This window comes from Pteropus medius, unplaced genomic scaffold (genome assembly GCF_902729225.1).
Source record: "Pteropus medius unplaced genomic scaffold, Ma_sr-lr_union100, whole genome shotgun sequence".
NCBI classification, from domain to species: Eukaryota; Metazoa; Chordata; class Mammalia; order Chiroptera; family Pteropodidae; genus Pteropus; species Pteropus medius.
Window position 1 is genome coordinate 97,624 of NW_024349142.1, and position 20,118 is coordinate 117,741.

The 20,118-nt window shown below is 47.0% G+C and overlaps 2 protein-coding genes across 6 annotated transcripts; one reads left to right on the plus strand and one right to left on the minus strand.

The window, feature by feature from the left end:
• Window positions 1–684: 684 nt before the first annotated feature.
• On the minus strand, window positions 685–10,217 carry LOC120617021 (zinc finger protein 773-like). The gene is given in 6 exon segments (XM_039880586.1): window positions 685–2,247; window positions 2,249–2,942; window positions 5,776–5,874; window positions 6,377–6,503; window positions 8,369–8,455; window positions 9,897–10,217. Coding segments are annotated over 6 exon segments (1,488 nt in total). The 5' UTR covers window positions 9,987–10,217; the 3' UTR covers window positions 685–1,856.
• A 2,169-nt stretch (window positions 10,218–12,386) lies between these two features.
• On the plus strand, window positions 12,387–18,396 carry ZNF772 (zinc finger protein 772). 5 transcript variants are annotated; one of them, XM_039880588.1, is made up of 6 exons: window positions 12,387–12,540; window positions 12,643–12,681; window positions 13,253–13,291; window positions 14,601–14,727; window positions 15,213–15,335; window positions 15,963–18,396. In XM_039880588.1, exons 2-6 carry the CDS (start codon window positions 12,649–12,651, stop codon window positions 17,108–17,110), a joined length of 1,470 nt encoding a protein of 489 aa, XP_039736522.1. In that variant the 5' UTR covers window positions 12,387–12,540; window positions 12,643–12,648; the 3' UTR covers window positions 17,111–18,396. The 5 variants fall into 5 exon arrangements, with proteins under 5 accessions (XP_039736522.1, XP_039736524.1, XP_039736523.1 ...); XM_039880590.1 differs by having other exon boundaries at window positions 14,607–14,727; XM_039880589.1 differs by having other exon boundaries at window positions 12,401–12,681.
• Window positions 18,397–20,118: the final 1,722 nt, after the last annotated feature.

Genomic DNA, 20,118 nt, shown 5'->3' on the forward strand with positions numbered 1-20,118 from the left:
ATTTAGTTGATCGGGAAGTGTTTGAGCCTTGTTTTGGAAGAGTTTGTATATAATTGGTAGTTTAATCTTTAAATATTCTGTAAAAGTTCTTACATGTTCCAAGGGTGATCCTCAGCTGCCAGCCACAAACAAAAACAAAAACAAAAAAAAAAAAACCAGGACTATCAGTCCTATGTCCACAGGGAGCTGAAATCATCCTACAACTCAAACAAGCAGGGAGCAGAATCTCCCTCAGACTCTCTGCCAACACCTTGATGTTAGCCCAGTGATATCCAGCCCATGTTGAACTTACAACCTACATAACTGTAATATAATTTGTGTTGTATAAGCCATAGGTTTGTGGTAATTTGTTAGGATAGCAATAGAAAGCTAATGTATCAACATTATTCTGTGAGAGTTTCCTTACTTTCTAATGAAAGAATATTTCCTAGACTCATGTTGTGCCTTTCCTGCCCCAACCTGTAAGTAGCCTCTTTTCTAAGGAATTCTGGTTCTTTTTATTGAAAAAGTTAAGTGTATAAGCTAATAACTAGGCATTAAATTTACTTACAGCTACTGGAATGTCACTGGTTTGTAGGCTGTCTCTGAAGAGATGGGAGATATGTATAAATGTTGAGTTCATTATCTGCATTTAAATCTAAAGATTTCACAAGATTGGATATTTAAAGACTCATAAGACTCCAATAGCATACTCAGATAAGGCTTTTATTGACAGGCAAAGATACCAAACTTTGTAAGAGAAAAAGGATACAATGCCAAATACACAGTCAATAAAAGAACAAATAAGTAAATTGGGCTTTGTGAAAATTAAGAAATTCTGCTCTAAGCAAAGATACTCTTAAGAAATGAAAACTAAAACCATAGACTGTGAGAGAATATTGATAAAGCATATATCAAATGAGGAACTAATATCCAGAATATATGAGAAGTTGCAAAACAATTCTTTTAGTAGTAGGTCAAAGATTTGAACAGATAATTCACTAAATAAGACATATGGATGGCAAATGAACACAGGGGAAATCCTCAATACCAAGTCATTAGGGAAATATGAATTGAAACAATGAAGTACTGCTAAACACCTATGAGAATGGCTAAAATGAATGGTCTTTGTCTTACCTACAAAGGTCAGGAGGAGGTGAAGAAACTGGAAATCTAATACACTCAAGAGGAAATATGAAATGGCATAATCATTTAGAACACAATTTGGCAAGTTCTTAAAAAGTTATATATTTGGATCAACTTCGAGCATGACTGTGAGAAGCTTTGAGGGCCTGCTTCACATTAAGACTGGAGGAAATTATGAAAACACATTTTAAAGTCTCTAGAAATGGTCCTAAGATATACAGCAAATTAAGAAACATTTATTCAAGAAAAGTCTAATCAGTAAAAACAGCTAGAGCCAGTCACATTTGAACCAAGACCACTTCCTCTCTCCCTCCTCCAAACTCAGGGATATGAGAACTCTGCTCCAGAATGAGGCAGCCAAGAACACAGGGCACCCCCTCCCTAATGCTCCCAGGCTGAGGGCTGTCTCCTCAGGAGGCGCTTGATGCCAGCAATACTTATCCTGCCCCCAGTGTGCGAACTTGATGAATGATGTGCAACTGCTGGCTCTGTGATAAAGGCTACTCTCAAAGTTTCTGTGTCATGTTAGGTTGGCCAGGAGACAGCATGCCCTGTATTCCGAAGGCCCTTCTCTAGTCTCAACTTTCTGGTGCCCAACAAGGTTATATTAAGCCTTTGGCTGAAGCCTTTCTTCATGTTCCCTGTATTCATAAGGCCTATCTGGGTTATGAATTTTCTGTTGCTGAATCAGAGCAGACCTTTGGTTAAAGGTCTTTCTACATTAGCTGCATTCAAGACTTCTCTCCTCTGTGAACTTTCTGGTGTTGAAGGAGGTTGAAACGCTGGCTAAATGATTTTCCACAATCACTGCACTCATATGGCATTTCCCCAGTGTGACTCCTCCGATGTTTAACAAGGCTGGAGCTGTGGCGAAAAAATTTCCCACATTCCCTGCACTCATAGGGTCTTGCTCCAGTGTGAACCCTCTGGTGTTTAACGAGGCTGGAATTCTCGCTAAAGAATCTTCCGCATTCATTGCACTTAAAAGGCTTTTCTCCAGTGTGAACTTTTCGGTGTTGCATGAGGCTAGAGCTTTGGCTGAAAAATTTCCCACATTCCCTGCACTCATAAGGCCTTTCTCCGGTGTGAACTCGCCAATGATTAATAAGGCTTGACTTGTGGGAATTTCCCACATTCACTGCACTCATAAGGCCTTTCTCCAGTGTGAACTCTCTGATGTTTCATGAGGCTCGAGTTGAAGCTAAAGAATTTCCCACATTCGCTGCACTCATAAGGCCTTACTCCAGTGTGGATTCTATGGTGCTGAACAAGTGTAGAATTATGCCTGAAGGCTTTCCCACATTCACTGCACGTGAAAGGCTTCTCTCCAGTGTGAACTCTCTGGTGTTGAATGAGGTCCGCGTTGCGGCTAAAGGATTTTCCACAGTCACTACACCCATAAGGCCTTTCACCAGTGTGAACTATTTGGTGTATAAAAAGGTTGGATTTATGGCTAAATAATTTCCCACATTCGCTGCATCCATAAGGCTTTTCTCCAGTGTGTAGTCTCTGGTGCTGAATGAGTAAATATTTCTGACCAAAGGCTTTCCCACATTCACCGCACTTGTAATGCCTTTTTCTGGGGTGAAAGCCCTCCCCACTTTCTGTGTTCCTGTGTAACTCTTCACTGTTGTGAGTCACCTGACAGTCAAGGCCAGAGCTGGTCAGGAAGTCCTTCTCATGTTGCCCCGCCTCTTTTCTTACAGGTTTCTCTCCACAGCGCAGCTTCTGGTGTTGATGAAAGTTTGCTCTGAGCACTCCTGCATCAACACTCTGTTCAGAAGGTGCCTCCTCAATCTCCGCTCCACACCAGCTTCCTGAGGGTACAGAAATGCTGATGAAGTGCATGTAGACTTCAGTGGGAGTGGGCAGCCCCCTTACAAATGTGTGTCTGACACACCCAGTCAGGAGACCCTGGGACCACTACAGATCAAGGAGCCACAGAGGTCAGCATGAGGAAGGGCCTGCTATGCAGTGTTGGACCTGATAGGCTCCCAGCTCAGCGGGGGCCTCATGAGCAGCAAGGACACAGGATGACATATAGTTCATGAAGGAGAGGCAGTCTCCCCTGCAAATGGCTTTCAGCAGGGCCCCAGCTGCTCGTTACACAGGAATGAATACAAAAGGGTATGTTCACCCAGAAAAACTGAATGCAACTGAATAGCTAGTGTTTAAGGACTGCGAGGCTACCCACCCCCCTTCAAATGCACCAATGAAAGCCCCACGCATCTTTTCTAGTGTATCTCCAATAAAGGCACTTACCCACAGGTTCTCTCTACTTCTCCCCTGCTTGATTGCGTTCATTCCCCTGGCATTCCCTCCCAGGTGACCCATCTTCAGCATGCAGTGACTCTGTCTCTCTGGGACTGGTGAGTATAATAAACTTTGTTTATTCCCACACCTCTCCTGTGTCTCCTCTTTGACCACATCTAACTGACCATCTCATAAAAGAATAAAAAGCGGTTGGCATCACGAACAGGATGGTCTAGTCACAGGCAAGGGAGGACTTAGGAGATGCCTCTTAACTGCTTGACTTACTAACTGGCTGTCTCAGTTGGGCTCTTCCATCACCCAGTGTTACATCGATGTCCTGCGCCAGTTTGAACTGCTTTGTGTTACCTCTCTCAGGCACAGCCACAACTTTCTGCTCTAAATTGTGAATCTTATCTTTCTAGAATACCCTGTGGCTGTACCCTGAGATCACAAAGAATTAGAAACCAAATTTATTATTTTACAAGACTAGAAATCCAAGCTATTCTTAAAGATTTTATTCAAAGACATTGGGAAAGGGAGCTTTATCCACATATTCACACCAGGGGATTGGTAACTGAGAGCAGTTAATACGGGACTTGCAGCTCTTGCTCAGACAACCCCAGTGATGAGGCAGCTGCCGGCATTACTAAACAGCTCAAGATACATAATTTATATAAAGGTCCTTTGACACTCCGCGTTCAATTCTTACGTGGTATTTCAGGGCTGAAGGTACCCAGGAGGACAGAGGCTGGGACTTTTGATAAAATTATAAAAGCTTCAGATGAGGAACCTGAAACCTCTATCCCATCTTGGAATTCAGAAGCCCTGCCATCATTGAGGTGGATTCTCATGGCCTGGAGATGCTGATGGAAAAGTATCACAGAGGCCCGCATGCTTCTCCACAGAAACTGCAGCGGTTCACGGACACACCAGTTCTTTGAACATTCAGACAAGGAAAACCCTAAACACTTTTCTAATTCAGAAGAGGTCCCCTTTGTCACAGAGTCCAGCAGTTGTCTTTGCAGGCGCCTCTGATACAGGGCAGCGTTTCCTTATCCACATATTCACACCAAATGGGAGGCCACAAATGGAACTGATATGATGTGCCATGAGAGCTGCATTCACCTGACTCAGAGTCCAGCTCATCACACCCATTCAGCCTGCTCCTTTCCTGATTTGCTGATGACCCCTACTGTCTCATGAACAAATTACTAGGCAAAATACCCCCAAATTACAACCAAAGGAGATATTATTAAAAGAGCCTTACCTATTACCCACAGATCTAGTAGCTCAGGGAGCTGCTCCAAGCCCACCCAAAAATACCTCCAGCTTAGAACCTGGCAACCACCAAAGACTCGCCACTGGGGATTCAGTCCCCAGGCCTTGTCACACCACCCAGGGACAATCACCCATAAACAACTGGTGGCTCATTAGAACTCGAAAAATACACATTTCATAGCTTTACTGGATATAAGAGCCCAAATTACCATCATTCCAGGTGACCCATTCAAACTAAAGGGATATTACAACAGTCTTTATTAAACAGCTGCCCATCATGGTGACCTCTGATGCTCTGAGTTTTCCTGTTGTAGACAGAGATGCCACTGCCTGCCTCCTACAACGCTGGAATGAGCCAGAGTCCCAGCTCTGCTAGGCAGAACCATAAAGTGAGAACCCGCAGAGCGGCCCCTCTAGTGAAAGTGGTGAGCACACCACAACTGTTCCTGAAAATTTGTTGTGCTCAACAGGTCCAGAGAGACAGTCACTGTGTGCCAAGGTACTGCAGGCCTTCTGCTGCTTGTCCAAGATCTACTAAAAGAGAGGCAGTTATCCCCACTGTTTCTCCTTTCGGTAGTACTACTTGGCCAGGCTTAAGCCTTCTACCAGCAGTGGCACTTAACTGTTGATTATCGAAATCTCAATGCTTTGTTTCCCCCATCAATGCTCTGATACCTAACGTAATCGAATTAAATGAGGAGCTCCAAAGGGCACCTGGTAACTATTTTGATGTGACTCCCCTCCGCCCCCAACACTTGGCATGCAGTGACTGTCTCTCTGGACCTGTTGAGCACAACAAATTTTGTTTTTTCCTAAGCTTCACCTGTGTGTCCTCTTGTGGCCACACCTGACGGACCATCTCATAAAAGAACACAAAACACGGCCACTGTTGGAGAGCACTGTAGAGGAAGCAGTGGAAAGAGCCAGGTGTGATACAGAGGAGGCGGGGATAGCTCTGGGTCAGAAATCAGAGTAGACTTCAGGCAACTGGGAAAGAAAAGATGGAAATCCATGGCTTCTTGCCTTGATAGAAAACATCAGTGTCCACTGGAAAGACTCTAGTACTATCTGAACCCCTCCATGAGTTCTCATGCCTGTCTAGCTCCTCCCTCCAAGTACCTCTTGGCACGGCTACAGTTATGACTTCTCTGGCAGGCAAAAAGGGCTCTCCCCACCGCTGCAATTGGGTAATGTCCTGGGTCCCAGAAGATGCAAGTCCTAAGGGAGAAACAAGACAGATGGGTCAAAGTGACCCACCCCATGACAGACCACAGGAAAGAAAACTAAACATTACACAAAGAATGTTGGAGGAGGGTCTCACAGGAACAACCCAGTCAAGAGTGGCCATGTTGGTGCCTCAATTCCTGCCACAGGCAGATCCTGTATGTCAGCCAGAGGAAGAAGGCAGAACCTGGGGCACAGAACAGCCCTGGATCTTCACAGTGTCACCAGGCCAGGGAGAGGCCACCAGTGTGATACATTAGGCTGACCGCAAGACTCCTAATCCCCAAGCCCTTTCCCACAAGGCTCTGGGGCAGCAAGCATCAAGGCAGCTCAAGGAGAGAAGGCATAGTGCACACAGCCCAGGCATGAGCTAAGTGCCCACACAACACCCACTCCAGAACACGGAGAAGGAAATAGTGCCCATGATCCAGCTTGGGAGAAAAGCGGAAGAGCAGAGTACAGGCCAGGATACTGGAGTGGGTTGGGAGGACCTTACCCAGAGAGGCCATCAGTGCGAAGTTCTCCAGCATCACACTGCGGTACAGAAGTCTCTGGGCCTCATCAAGGAGCCCCCACTCCTCCCAGGAGAAGTAGACAGCCACGTCCTCAAAAGTCACACAGCCCTGCCAAGATGGAGACAGTTGAGTTTATGTACAACCGTCTTTCCCAGGACTAGGCATCTCTCCAATCATCCTCCCTCCTTCCTTGCTCTCCTCCTCAGAGGAGATAGCAGGCCCTGGTGCCACTGATGCCCAGCCTCTCCTCACAGTCCCATTAAACACTGTTCAGCCCTTGACAACAAGCAGATGGGTAGACAGATGTCATCTAAGCTCTGGGCCTGGCCTGCAGGTCCTCACCCTTTACCTGCCAGATAATTCACCCGGAGTTCTCCAGATTGTGCTTCCCAAACCCAACCAAACTTGGGTCACTGTTCTCCCCTCAGCCTCCAATACAAGGGCCTGGGGCCACCAGTTTACACTCCCTCCCAACATGCACATCATTCTTCTTACCACACCTCTCTTTATATCCTCAACCCCTCACAGCCACCACCATCCCCTATACCACATCATGCATCTCTCCCTGGCCTCACCATGTGCCAGTGTGCACATGGCATCCAGAGGGTACTAGGGAAATGTGATCAGAATCCCATCCTGTACAGGCCTCCAATGGCCCTGACTGCCCGGGGCAACCTCCAAGCCTGCTTCGAAGGCCTCCCTACCTGATCCTGATCTTTGTTTCATCTTCAGCCACCTGGAACCACATGCAGATTTCAGACCCCTCAGCCCTCTTCCACATTTCTGTCACAAAAGTGTCCCTTCACCAGCCTCAGCTTCCTCTGATGCTGATTGGAAGGCCAGACTCACTTGTCTTTCACATCATGCCTACTGATTCTCTCAGAGGGTCCTATTTAATCTGGAGCTAATCCCAGGTCCCAGCAAGGGTCAGAGCCTGGGGAGCCACCAGCTTTACTGTCATCTTGCTGCCTTGTTTCCATCTCATGTCCACTCCCCATGAAACCCCGGCCACCAGCCAGACCCTCCTCACTCCTATACCCTGTCACCATGCCATTATTCTCCCTCATGTGTCTTTGTGAAGCCCACCACCCCTATCAAGGTGTCCAGCAAGAGATTCGTTCCCCTCCTTTGTTACCTAATGGCATTGCCACCAGAACTGAACGTGCCCCCTGCCAAATCTGACCCATAGCTCCATCCTGGTCCACACACCATCATTGTTGTGGGTGTCGCCAATCTGAACTCTTCACTTGAACTCCAGGTGCCCACTTGACAAATCCACTTACATGTCTCTAGAACATCTCAGTTCAAGATGGTCCCAAATGACTCCTAACATCTCCACTGAAAATTACTCTTACCATCAACTTTGACAACTACAAGGCCACACACCTCAGAGTCTCCCCTGACTCTTCCACTTCTCTCCCACCCTCCACATCAGAGAGTCTGCTCAGACCTACTTAAAAACCAGCCAGACTCCAACATGTCTCCAACCTCCACAGCCACCGCTCTGGTCCAGTCACCACCAACACTCGCCTGGACTATTTCAGTATCCTCCTCCCTAGTCTCCCTGCAACCCAAGAGTCTGCTCTCTACTCTGCAGCAGAAAAAGCTTGTTAAGTCAGGGTCAGATCACCTCCTTCCTCTGCTCCAAATCTTCTCTGGCTCCCACCACCTTAAGAATAGAGGCTCAGCTCCTCAGGCTGCTATTCGAGGTCTAATTCCTGATTCCTGCTGTTTCCACCAAACATAAAGAAGACCTAAGGTTGCCTGAGCATTCTCATCTCAACCTCACCTCCAGCATTTCTTGATCACTGTGAATGTAGTATCTTCTAAGCATCATGCCACTGGTTGCCAGAAATGGGAACCAACCCATATAATCCCTAGTCTGGACTCAAGCCCCTGATCTTGGGTGAGCACCTTCCAGGGATCTCAGATGGAAGGGTAGGGAGAATAGCATGCAAAGAGTCCCAGAATACCTGGGAGCTCAAGCAGGTGGGAGTGGAGGAGGGGACACCTTCTTTTGTCTTTGCACGATCTGGAAGCAATTCTGCAGCCACAGGAACCTATGGAAAAGCAAGACCATAAAAAGCAGGCAACAATGTTGGGTCCCAAAGGTTCATCCAAGCCCCCTCATACCAGCTGGGTTTCAGTCCTCGGTAATGCCTCTTACCAGCTGTGTGACTTTGGACAAGTACTTGACTTCCCTGTGCCTCAGTGTTATCATCTGTAAAATGCGGATGATAATGGGGCTGACCCAATAGGCCTATTGTTTGTATCAAACTCATTCCTATGTGCCAAGTACTAAGTATTGATTCTTCCGGCCCTCATAATGAACACTTCTGTCAACATTTTCAGTGCAAATGAACTGGTAGGTATTGAAAATGGAGGGGTTTTTATATGCCTTTTAACTAAGAAAATGTGATAGTTAAAATGTTTGATTTTAATCAAATGCTTAGCAGTACATTAAGACTTCAACCAATTACTAACTGCTTATGTGATTTTAACTTGTTAAATCCATGTTACTTTAATCACCTATATGTATACACATGTATATACACATATATGTGTATATATACACATGTACACATATGTACTTTTATTAACTAGTGTTTAAATAAATACTTCTTAAAATCACAAGTTAATAAAGTGAGGGGTTGGGCCTGAGGAAACTGAGTCGATACTAGTCCTGTTGGCAGCTTGGCTGCCCAGTACACACTCTCCTGAAGGCAATCCTGCTGCCTTCCATTGGAACAGTTGCTCATCCCTCCTGCCTTGAAGGCTGGGGAACTTATGCCCCAAAGGGGCTGCTCTACTAGCCCAGCTGACTTTTCCTTTTCTCCACAAGGAGTGGACATGAGAGCCTGCTGAGCCTGTAGTGGCACATCTATACCACTGAATATCTCAGTCTCCATCCCCATCCTGGTTCTCACACACTACGACCCTCCATTCCTACACACACCAGCCAGAACCACTGCCCACAACAGGAAACCACCCCTGTGGAAGCAGCCCCACCTTCCAGGCCCATCTGAAATAAGAACTTTAAGATTCTCCCTCCTAAATGAGTCACAGGCCTTGCACTGGTCCAGGCCACTACCCACCATCCCTTGGATATCTCCAGCCCTCCCCAGAGCCTAGACGTGAGTGAGCAAGCTACCAGTGTGACACTGCCACACTGGAACATCTCAGGGTTACCTGTCCAAAATCCAACTCCTAATCTTTCTGAAGCCTGCTCCCTGCGCTGACTTCCCCATCTCCATCCTTCCAGATACTCAGGAAACAGACAAAAATGCAAACAGAAAAGGGATAGTCTTTCATTACCTGTCTGCTCGGTTTTTTTAAATGCCTCCCAGATCTTACTATTCCTCCTGGCTCTACTGCCTCCAGTCCCCACCAGAACTCTCTATTAGTCTATTGCATTGACTTCCTTGAGCAGGGGACGCTCGCTCGGGGCTTTAGGGTCCGGGTAGGTTGAAAGCGGTGAGGGCCGAGGGGACGCGCACTCACCTGAACCGGGCCCCCCAGCGCGGCCGCCGCCATCAGACCTTGTGGACAGAGCGGGGCCAGGAGCCAAGGGCCAGGTCGGGCCCCGGGCATCCCCGTCCCCGACCCGGAAATGGGTCGCCCGGGCGCCAATGCCGAGCCTCGGAACCACCTCTGTGCAACGGAGACAACACCTGCCTGCTCTCGCGTCGTCCCTTCTTGTCAGCTCAAAAACAGTTTTCAGGAGCTTCTGATGATACGGAGGGACCCCAGAGACCCCAAAATCACTGCCTCTGAGGCTACATCAAAAGTGCCCAGAGTGTTTCTCACACACGGAAAGAGCCGTTTTCATTGGCCGAGCACTGACGCCTCAGGGCGCCGCGCCTTCTGGGCAATGTAGTTCCCAAAGCGCCAAACGTAGGGAAAGTGGAAAGAGCTGCAGAAGTGGTGGTGGAGGAGAAATAAGGGTCCAAAACTCCGTCAGACACTCATCTAGAGACTATCCTTGTTGTCGATGGACCTGGATATCAGTTCCCCTGAGCAGCTGAGGCTCTAGTCTTTCCTTTTCTTTTAGTACCTAAAAACCATCTTGAGAGCCACAATAAAGTGGTTTCCTTGGACAGAACCAGTCAACCATTACCAAATTCCCCCTGCCAAGGGGACGCCCAGTGTCAAACACACGGTGATGAAGCAATACCTGAAGTGAGATAAAACTAAACAGCTGCTACTCCTGGGTGAAGTCTACAGCTCCATTCCTGAAAGCCCTCAATGTTTAGGAGGGCACTAGAGAAGGGAACATGGGCTACGTATCCGCATTGGCGTCATGTAGGTTGTGCGGGACTTCAAGGAGCTGCTTGGCCTCTCTTGGATTTTGTCCCGGTATATACAATGAGGCTGACCACAGACAGGGCAAGGTCATGCATAAACGATGCTAACTGATGATGGGGAGCATGTTACCAACCCTGAGGCTAAAATTGAAGAGCAGGTAACAGAGAAGACTCAGGCCCTTGTCTCTCTGGCCACCAATGTGCTCTAATCCACCGAATCTACCAAACAGAACCTGATTTGTTTTGAAATCACCTTCTGTCTGATGTGTGGAGAATGAGTTGAGGCAGAGCAAGACCTGATGTTGGAGGCAGGACAGAGGCTTTAGTATAGTCCGAAATGTGTTGTGGGTAGACTGCCCCGAAGGAATGGAGTTGGAGATGTTGGAAGCAGAAGTGACAGGACCTGTGGGTGGTTGGAATGATGAAGCAAGGCTCAGGTAATGACAGTCCCCCAACCCCACCCTCTGTGTGGGCTGGCAGGGCTTTTCCTGTTCTGATTTCTTAGTAGGTGCCCAGGAAACACGTTTAGAGAATAAATAAAGCTGAAGGCTGGTGTTTCTGGGACAAGACTCATCCTTGTCCTTATATCAGTTACCTGGAAACATAAGAGATTTATCAATTAATAAATTAGCCTCCTCTCAATGTATGTTCTGTGGTTGTGCATGGAAAGTCCATCATCTTAACTCCATAAGGAGATATAGTCATGCTTTACACAGCAAATGAACAGTTATTTTAATCAAAAGATGTACGTCTCTTAATCCTCATTCTTTCTCTCATTGCAGACCTTTCGTCTGGGTTCAGCCTTCTTTAGACTTGAATATTATGTTTAGAATTTTATTTCCTGTGGATTTCTTTTCCACTGCATTCCTTATTTTTGGCCTCAAATAGTCTTATGTCAGTTTCTTGAAAGGCATTCTTACTGCATATAGAAATTTAGTTTGGTGGTTATTTCTTCTGCACTGACTTGTTCTTGCCCACATAATTGCCAAATGACATTTGGTATATCGCCTTTCTTTTCAGATATTTGTAAGATACATAAATGGAATTGCGTACATCTCTATACGGAGTAAGAAGTATTGTCCTGTAAAAAAAAAAAAAAAGTGTTATTCACTGGCTTTGACATAATTACACAGGCAGAAATGTTTTCTGAAATAACCAGAGACACAAGCATTGTCCACAGACTTCAGCAGATCCCAGCATCCCCACTCCATGTTTCACATAGTGTCCGTGTCTAGAGTCTTTTCTCTGTTGGTCCTGATCCAAAATGCTGATGCTCACAAAAGTAACTCTAGAGCTTCAGGCTACATGTGTTTATTTGCTAACAACATACTATTTACGAACTTCCAGTTATTAGAGGTCAGAGTGAAATTAGCATGCGTGCGTCCATTTGATTTTTTGGTGAGCATTCTTTGCATGAAGAAGCTTGAAACAACATGTTCCTAAGCATTTCTGGGATAAGTTACAGACTACGCTCCCTGGAAATATGGCTGCGGCTTCTCATAAGAGGAAACGAAGCTCCGCCTACGTCTCAAAACTAAACATTCCCCAGTTCTGCGGGTTGACCTTTTCCCTGGAGGTCTCGCGCGATGTGCATCTCCATCGTTGGTACTGTGGGTACTACATTACCTAGAGACGTCGGCGGCGTCAGGCCAATGAAGGCCCAGGGAAGAGGCGTTTCTGATCTTGCAGAAGATGTTAGGGCGGGACTTCCCGTTTCCTTTTTGGGCGGACATTTTGTTTGCTTTTGGTTAATTCACAACATCCGTCTCCCTGACGCAGGGTTAGACTAGAGGTGACACCAGAGGGAAACGCGTGAGGAGGCGGTACTTCTGTGAACAGAGGTAGGCCTGAGGATCGGCTGTGACACCTCCCAGGTGACCCAGCCGCCCGAGCCTCGCTCCTCCCAATTGTCTCCCGCAAGTTATCCCCTTTCTTCTCCTCAGGTTCTGATGGCGGAGGCTGCGCTGATGGACCCGGCGCAGGTAGGTGCTGCGCCTCCGGCTCTTCCGCCAACCTCAATCTCTGAAATCTAAGCCCTCGAATGAGGGCCACGAGGGCCCCTGTATCCAAACGATGGGGGCGCTCGTGGTTGGATCCCATTTCCGACAGCCGGTATGATGGGCTGTCTAAGGGCGTACCGAGGGGCCAGCATGTAGGCTTGGCGGTGCGACACAGCCGGAGCGTTCGGGAATCCTGGGGCCTTGGTGTGTGACAGGATCAAAGAATGCAAGGAGTCCGGTCTGGAATGTCAGCCTGAGCAGCTGTGCCTTCAGTTTGAGGGTGATAGGAGTCATGAAATGTTCTAAACAAAGAAGGCACGATCTGAGGGTATTAATTCCCTACACTGCTCTGAAGAGAACAGACTTGGAGTGGGGATGGGGAGATGATGAAGACTGAGGCACAGGAAGAGTGAGATGTGGTCCGAGGTAACACAGCTGTTAGGTGGCCAGGCTCAGAAGGTAGAGCGCCCCAGGTCTTTGTGGCAGGGCAGGAGGAGTGAACAGGCATGACCCCTTCATGATTTCTTGTCTCACAGTCTCCCTCTTCCCACAGGTTCCCATGGACTCGGAAGTAGTTATGGATCCTATGCAGGTGAGGGAAGGATGTCAGTGCTCTCCTCCATCCCATCCCCGCCCCAACCGCATGGTTTGCAGGATTGTGGAATCCTAGAACACTTTACTTGTACTCTCTCAACTCTTGAGTGTGAAGACCCTGGAGAAACCTTAGGCCCAGAGTTCTGAGTCCAAGCCAGGGGTTACATGGAAGTGTTCCCATTTCTGGTAACCATTGGAATAAGGTGTTAAAGGTTGTTCAAGGCACAGGAATCAGCATGTCCAAATACTTGGAGGTGAGACTGAGATGGTAGTGTTTATGAAACTACAGATGTTCACCATGTCTGGTAGGAATCAAATGCAGAAGTCCAGCCTGAAAAGCCCAGCTGACAAGGTGAGCCTCTGTTCTGAGGGTGGTGTAGCCATGGCAGATGAGCAGAGGAGGGGGATCATCTCATCCAGGTTTTACGAGGTGTCCTCTGGATGCCAGGTAGAGAGCAGACTGGTGAGTGTTGAGGGAGTTACAATGAAGACCAGGGAGGAGGCTGCTTTAATATTCTACGTGGGTGGTAATAACAGATGGGCCAAGGGAGAACTGACTGGATTAGATTTTCCGATGTGAGAAAACAAGGTAACCCCAAGGTTTTTGGCCTTTTCAGCTGAAAGGGCAGATGCTCCATCGGCTGAGGTGGGTAAGTCAATGGTAGCAGTTACTCGGTGTGGATATCAGGAGTTTATTTGTGACCATATGAAGAGTCTGAGATGTTCCAGAGAATACTACATGTTGTCGAGTGAGCTGCTGGACACATGACTGGTTAGGATGAAGATGTTCAAAGGGTAGACGATGGCATATAGATAGATTTAGGAGAGAATCTACACATCACAACGGCAGTGCAGTTAGTGAGCTGGGAAGGTGATGGATGCTGACCAGGTTGGGGATAGAGTTGTGAAACGCAGAGTAATCCAAAAGAGTGATATGCATGTGCAGAGGAGTGTGAACTGATGGCCTGTGGGCCCTGGTATAGGGGGCTTAAGGGAGAAAGTTGAGGTCAACTTTGGTTATCTGGTAAGCATGATCTTAGCAACCCCAGGAGACTGGCTGCTGGGAGGGAGGTGCAAGGTGGCCCTCCATGTCAGGCCCAGAGCTTAGGTGGTGTCTTTTTGCCCATCTGCCTTTTGTTGCTGTGACCAAAGGCACAGTGACCAAAGGATCATGAGGACAGAGCAGACCCCATGACACCTGGTCCTGGTATTTCCTCTGAGTTAGGTAGGAAGAGGGAGACCTGTGGGGGCACAAAGGGTGTCCTTAGAGAGGCTGCTCCTGGACTTAGCTCTCCTCATTGTGGCAGGAGCAGGTGACGTTTGAGGATGTGGTCGTGTACTTCTCTCAGGAGGAGTGGGGGCTCCTGGATGACACTCAGAGGCTCCTGTACCGCGACGTAATGCTGGAGACCTTTGCGCTTACGGCCTCACTGGGTAAGGCCCTCCCATCTGGCTCAGTGTCCTGGCCTGGGCTCTGCCCATCCCTGTTTCCCAGGGGTAGCCTGGCCCTTCCTTTATCAGAGCCATGGGCACTGCCTCCCTCCCCAGTTTCCTGGAGTAGGTACTGCCGAGGCCAAGTGTGCACTGCTACCTCTGACTCCTGAGCAGTCCCAACACCTACTGCCCTGAAGGTTGACATATATAGAGTCAGGATTAAGGGCTCTGATAGTCCCCCAGTGGATCATATCCAGCTTGTTTTCAACCTGACTGGGTGCCTCTGTCCCAGCAACCTTGTGCCCCAGCTTCTCCCATCCTCTAGCTGACATTTCCAGTGGCCTTCCTGTGTCAGGAATTTCAGGGACCAGTATAGTTATTACTTGCTGGGACCACTGGACTTTTTTATAACATTTCGTTCTCTTCTTTGAGGGATGGTTGCCCAGACCAGTGCTGCCCATTTACCTTTCTGGTCTTTTCCTTAGGATATGCATCTTCCGTGTCCCATGGGATTGCCTGCCTGGAGCTGGATGGCAAAGCCCAGGTATCTCACTGGACAGACATGACTCCGGCCATGACCAGAGAGGCTCGGGATAGGCATGGCCCTGGTGAGTGGAGCTGGGGAGAGGTGTCATGTTGGGACTGGGTCCCAATCATTCTCTAATCTTTCTGTGCCCACAGTTGTAGTGCCAAGGCCACTGGCCACACTTCATTTCTGTCTTTGCTTTCCCATTTACACTCTTGTCATGTATGCTCTGGCATTTGGCCTCTGGCTGTTCCCTTCCTCTGTCTCCACGTTTCAGTTGTTCCTCTCCCCAACTGCTCCCCAACATTGGTCTGTACTTAATGTGTTATGGGAGGTACATGGACCCCAAATAGTCCTTTAATACCAGCGATTCAGTTGTTTGTCTTCAGGGGACACACTCTTTTACACAGCTCTCAACTGTCCCCAGTAGCCAAGGCCTCGTTGAAATTGTTTATGGATGATTTCATTGGAGCCGCTGGCTTTCCTGGGCTGTACCCCATGATTGCATCCTCTCCCAGTCAAGGCCTCTTCCCTTCTGTGACCTATAGATGCCAACTGCTGAATAGCAGAACTTTACACCTTGAGCTTGGGCCTCTGTCCTGACAGCAGTCCTGTGACCTTGCCCTTAGTCCTCGTAGACACATGTGTAACGAGACCACCCCTCCCACCAATGTCAGTGTGCACTTCACCAGCATTTGTCTGATTTCAGGTTGCTGGCATAGAATAGAAGAAGAGGAAATACCTTTCGAGCAGAAAGTTTCTGTAGAAGGCGTATCACAGATCAGGACTCCCAAAGCAGTCCCTTCAACCCAGAAAGCCCACCTCTGTGAGACATGTGGCCCAGTCTTGAAAGACACTTTGCACTTGGCCGAGCACCAGGAAACACACACTGGGCAGAAACCATATGGATGTGAAGTGTGTGGGAAACAGTTCTGGTTCAGTGCAAACCTTCACCCCCAGAAGCAGCGCAATGGAGAAAAACCCTTCAGAAGGGACGAGGGCCAGGACTTTCTTTTGAACAGCTGCCTTGTCCGACCATTGGAAATATCCTTAATGGCTGGGGAAGATTGTAAGGACTTCTCAACTAACTCAGGGATTTTCCAGCACCGTAGTCCTCACAGTAAGTGGAAGCCGCACAGTAACACCAAGTGCATGGAGGCATTTCACAGTGGACAGAAGCATTACGAGTGCGGCGACTGTGGCAAGGCCTTCAACCGCAAAGACTCACTTGTCCAGCACCAGAGAGTCCATACCGGAGAGAGGCCGTACAAGTGCGGCGAGTGTGGGAAAACCTTCAGCCGGAAACCCATACTTGCTCAGCACCAGCGCATTCACACTGGAGAAATGCCCTATGAGTGTGGTATATGTGGGAAAGTATTTAATCACAGCTCCAACCTTATTGTGCACCAGAGAGTCCACACTGGAGCAAGACCTTACAAATGCAGCGAATGTGGGAAAGCCTACAGCCACAAGTCCACACTTGTTCAACATGAGAGCATCCACACTGGAGAGAGGCCATATGAGTGCAGCGAGTGTGGGAAGTACTTTGGCCACAAGTATAGACTCATTAAGCACTGGGGTGTTCATACAGGGGCAAGGCCTTATGAGTGCATTGCGTGCGGGAAGTTCTTTAGCCAAAGCTCTGACCTTATTGCACACCAGAGGGTTCACAACGGTGAAAAGCCTTATGTGTGTGGTGAGTGTGGGAAAGCCTTTAGCCACAAACACGTGCTTGTCCAGCACCACAGAATCCACACTGGGGAGAGGCCATACAAGTGCAGCGAGTGTGGGAAAGCGTTCAGACAGAGGGCTTCCCTCATTCGACACTGGAAAGTGCACACTGGAGGAAGGCCTTAGGCTAGCAGGGCGTATGCCACCTCCTCATTCACCATAGTGATTAATGCCAGGGAGAAGCTCTGTGAGTTGCCTTTGAAGGAACTGGAAATTGAACCCCATTCATTTGAACACCCACCCCAGGGAGATCCTTCTGAGGGCCAGCTCCACGAGAAGCTTTCTGGAGCAGTGTTGCACTTTGTCACCTTTGTCACCCAGGGCCCTTGCCAGAGTTCTATCACTGCCAGTGTCTGAAAGAAGCCACCAATCTGTGCAATGGCAGGTTCGTCAATTGTGCATAAGTCACCCAGCACACTTTGGTAGGCAGGCCTGGGCACTTCCCCAACCCCAGTGTTCTGAACCCATTGAATATCCTCCCTCCTTCCTGTCCCCGCCCCCAGCTGGTTTAAACATAGGCATGACCCAGTTTGGGCCAGAAGGATGCAAGCTTTATTTTGCTGGCTGCTTGCAGGTAGGGTTCCCAGTTTTCATGGACTTTGGTGGTCTCACAGCATTTCCGATAGATTTGTCCAGCCTCCAGGTCACCTACCTTGGGAATTGGCTGCCTCAATATTCTGGTTTTGCAGCAAATTCCTTATTTTTTAAACTACCTTTAATCTTGGGGTTCCGTTGACTTTGTGGGTTGGGATGAGAACAGAAATGGGCTCTGCCAGCACCAAGGCATGGGCAGCTGTTGTGAGAGCGCCAACTTGTGTATCAGTGGTGTGAGTAGAACTGCAAAGAACAGCTGTTCTAGTTTCAGCCTACCTGGCATTGCTGCTCAAGGCCTCATATTTCCCAGCCCTCTTGAGGACTTGACCTCCTGGGACCTGCCAGCATCCCTGAAATCTATTCAGTAAGCAGACATAACTGTCCCATAAAAGGACTAAGAATCATAATTAGCACAGAGACACTGATTAATAGGGAGTTTGGAGACTGCAGCAAACTGTAGGGAATGTAACTCTTCTAAAGGTGTAGCCACAAATGTTTCCGTCACTGTAGCTTTGGTACGAGAGCTTACAGAAATTCTCCAGGCTCCCATATTTGTGTCTCATGGCTATGGTCACTGTCAAAGCAATCGGTCCAAAGATTTTCTGCAGTAAACTGCGTATATTTATAGTGTACAATTTGGTAAATTTCAATACATGTTTGCACTTGTAAACCAAATTTTTTTATTCCCTTTATAACCCTCTCCCTCACCCATACCTATGTACCCACTCATCTTGCTTTCTGTTACTAGATTTGTTTGTATTTCCTAGAATTATACATGGATATACAGAGAGAATAATTTAACACTTTATGTATCTGGCTTCTTTGACTCTACATAATTATTTGTGATTCATCAATGTTCTGTACATCAGTAGTTCATTCCTTAGTATGAGATTTTTTTAATTGGCACACCTGTATAGGGCACTTAGCTTGCAGGACAGGAAGTTGTTCTGTATGAGTGGTGAGTGTGACAGCCTAGTACATTACTGTAAGCTTTATAAACACTACGCTTAGACTACACTAAATTTATTTTTAAATACTTATAATTTCCTGAATAATAAGTTAATCTTACTGTAACTCGTACTTTTTAAACTTAATTTTTAAAAAACTTCAAATATAACAACACATCTTAAGACAAAAAGGCAAACATTGTACTGCTGTACAAAAAATATTTTCTTTATATATTTCTTTATGTCTTTGTCCTATAGGCTTTTATTGAAAAAAATTTTTTTCACTTTTTACACTTTTTTGTTAAAAAGTAAGACATATTGGCCTCGGGCTACACAGGGTCAAGATCATCCGTATCGCTGTCTCCTACCTCTACATCTTGTCCCACTGGAAGGTCTTCAGGGCCAGTAATATACGAGCTGTCATCTGTGATGACTGCCTTCTGGAATACAACCTAAAGGACCTGCCTGAGGCTCTTGAGGTGTCCCTCTTCTCAGAAATATGCCCATGATGGTTTGCTTTTTTTTTTTTTTTTGTCATAAGTTAGCAGTTTGTAAGCAGGTGGTAATAACCATGTATGTTCATTAAAACTCTTTGGGGGTCCATGCTTTCAAAACTTTTTTAAGAGCTTCTGAGGTCTCCCAAAAGGTTCTGCTAAACCCTTTACTGATTTTTGGGGGGTTGGGGGAAGGGGAGGATTCTTCTGCAGGGTCCTTTGCACTTGCCTCTTCAGCTTTGTGCTCCTGCTCCAGTTCCAACAACAACTTATTGGTCAGTTCCTCAGGAACCACCTCTAGGAGCTCTTCAATGTCATCCTCATCCACACCCAGGGTATGGTTGTTTGCCATCTCAACTACAGCCTTGTTGATTTTTGTAACTTCATCCTTGGCAAATCCTTTGAAGTCACAGACGAACCTCTTGAGTGTCTTTGAGATGCTAGTCACACACTCTGTGGTGACATCACCCAAAGCCCAAGCAAGATTCTTGATGTAGTTGTAGGTGTTGTGATCTGCATCAGCATCTTCTCAGTGCTTTCCTGAATTGCAGCAATAGCCTGGACAAAGGTCCTCATCAGGTAGTCAGTCATTATCAAGTATTATACAGTGTGTATAATTGTATGTGTTACATACAACTAGCAGGGCAGTTGGTTTGTTTACTCCAGCATCACCACAAACACACAAGTAATGTGTGCTGCTTTGACATTTATGACTACAATATCACTAAGCAATAGGAATTTTTTAGCTCTTATAATATTGAACCACCATTATATACACAGTCTGTTGACTGAAATGTTGTTTAATGGCACATGACTATTCGCTATAGTTTTAAAAAGATTTTTGCATCTATGCTAATGAGGGACATTAATTTAATGCCTGGATTTGGTTGGTATAATGCTGGCTTTACAGAATAAATTGGTTAAGTAGTCCCTACTCTTCAATTTTCTGGAAGAGTTTGTGAAGAACTGGTATCAGTTCTGTCTTGTTTGCTAGAATTTACCAGTGAAGTATCTGGGCCTAAAGTTTATTTCATGGGAAGGTTTGTAACTACAAATGTAATTTCCATAGTGGATATAGAACTATAAAAGTTTTTTTTTT

Excerpts from the sequence above, each read along its gene's own strand:
- ZNF772 (XM_039880587.1), top strand. The coding sequence starts at position 13,559 with ATGGTAGTGTTTATGAAACTACAGATGTTCACCATGTCTGGTAGGAAT. Across the intron at positions 14,728-15,212 it reads TGCGCTTACGGCCTCACTGG|GATATGCATCTTCCGTGTCC; the intron begins GTAAGGCCCTCC and ends TCTTTTCCTTAG. Across the intron at positions 15,336-15,962 it reads TCGGGATAGGCATGGCCCTG|GTTGCTGGCATAGAATAGAA; the intron begins GTGAGTGGAGCT and ends GTCTGATTTCAG.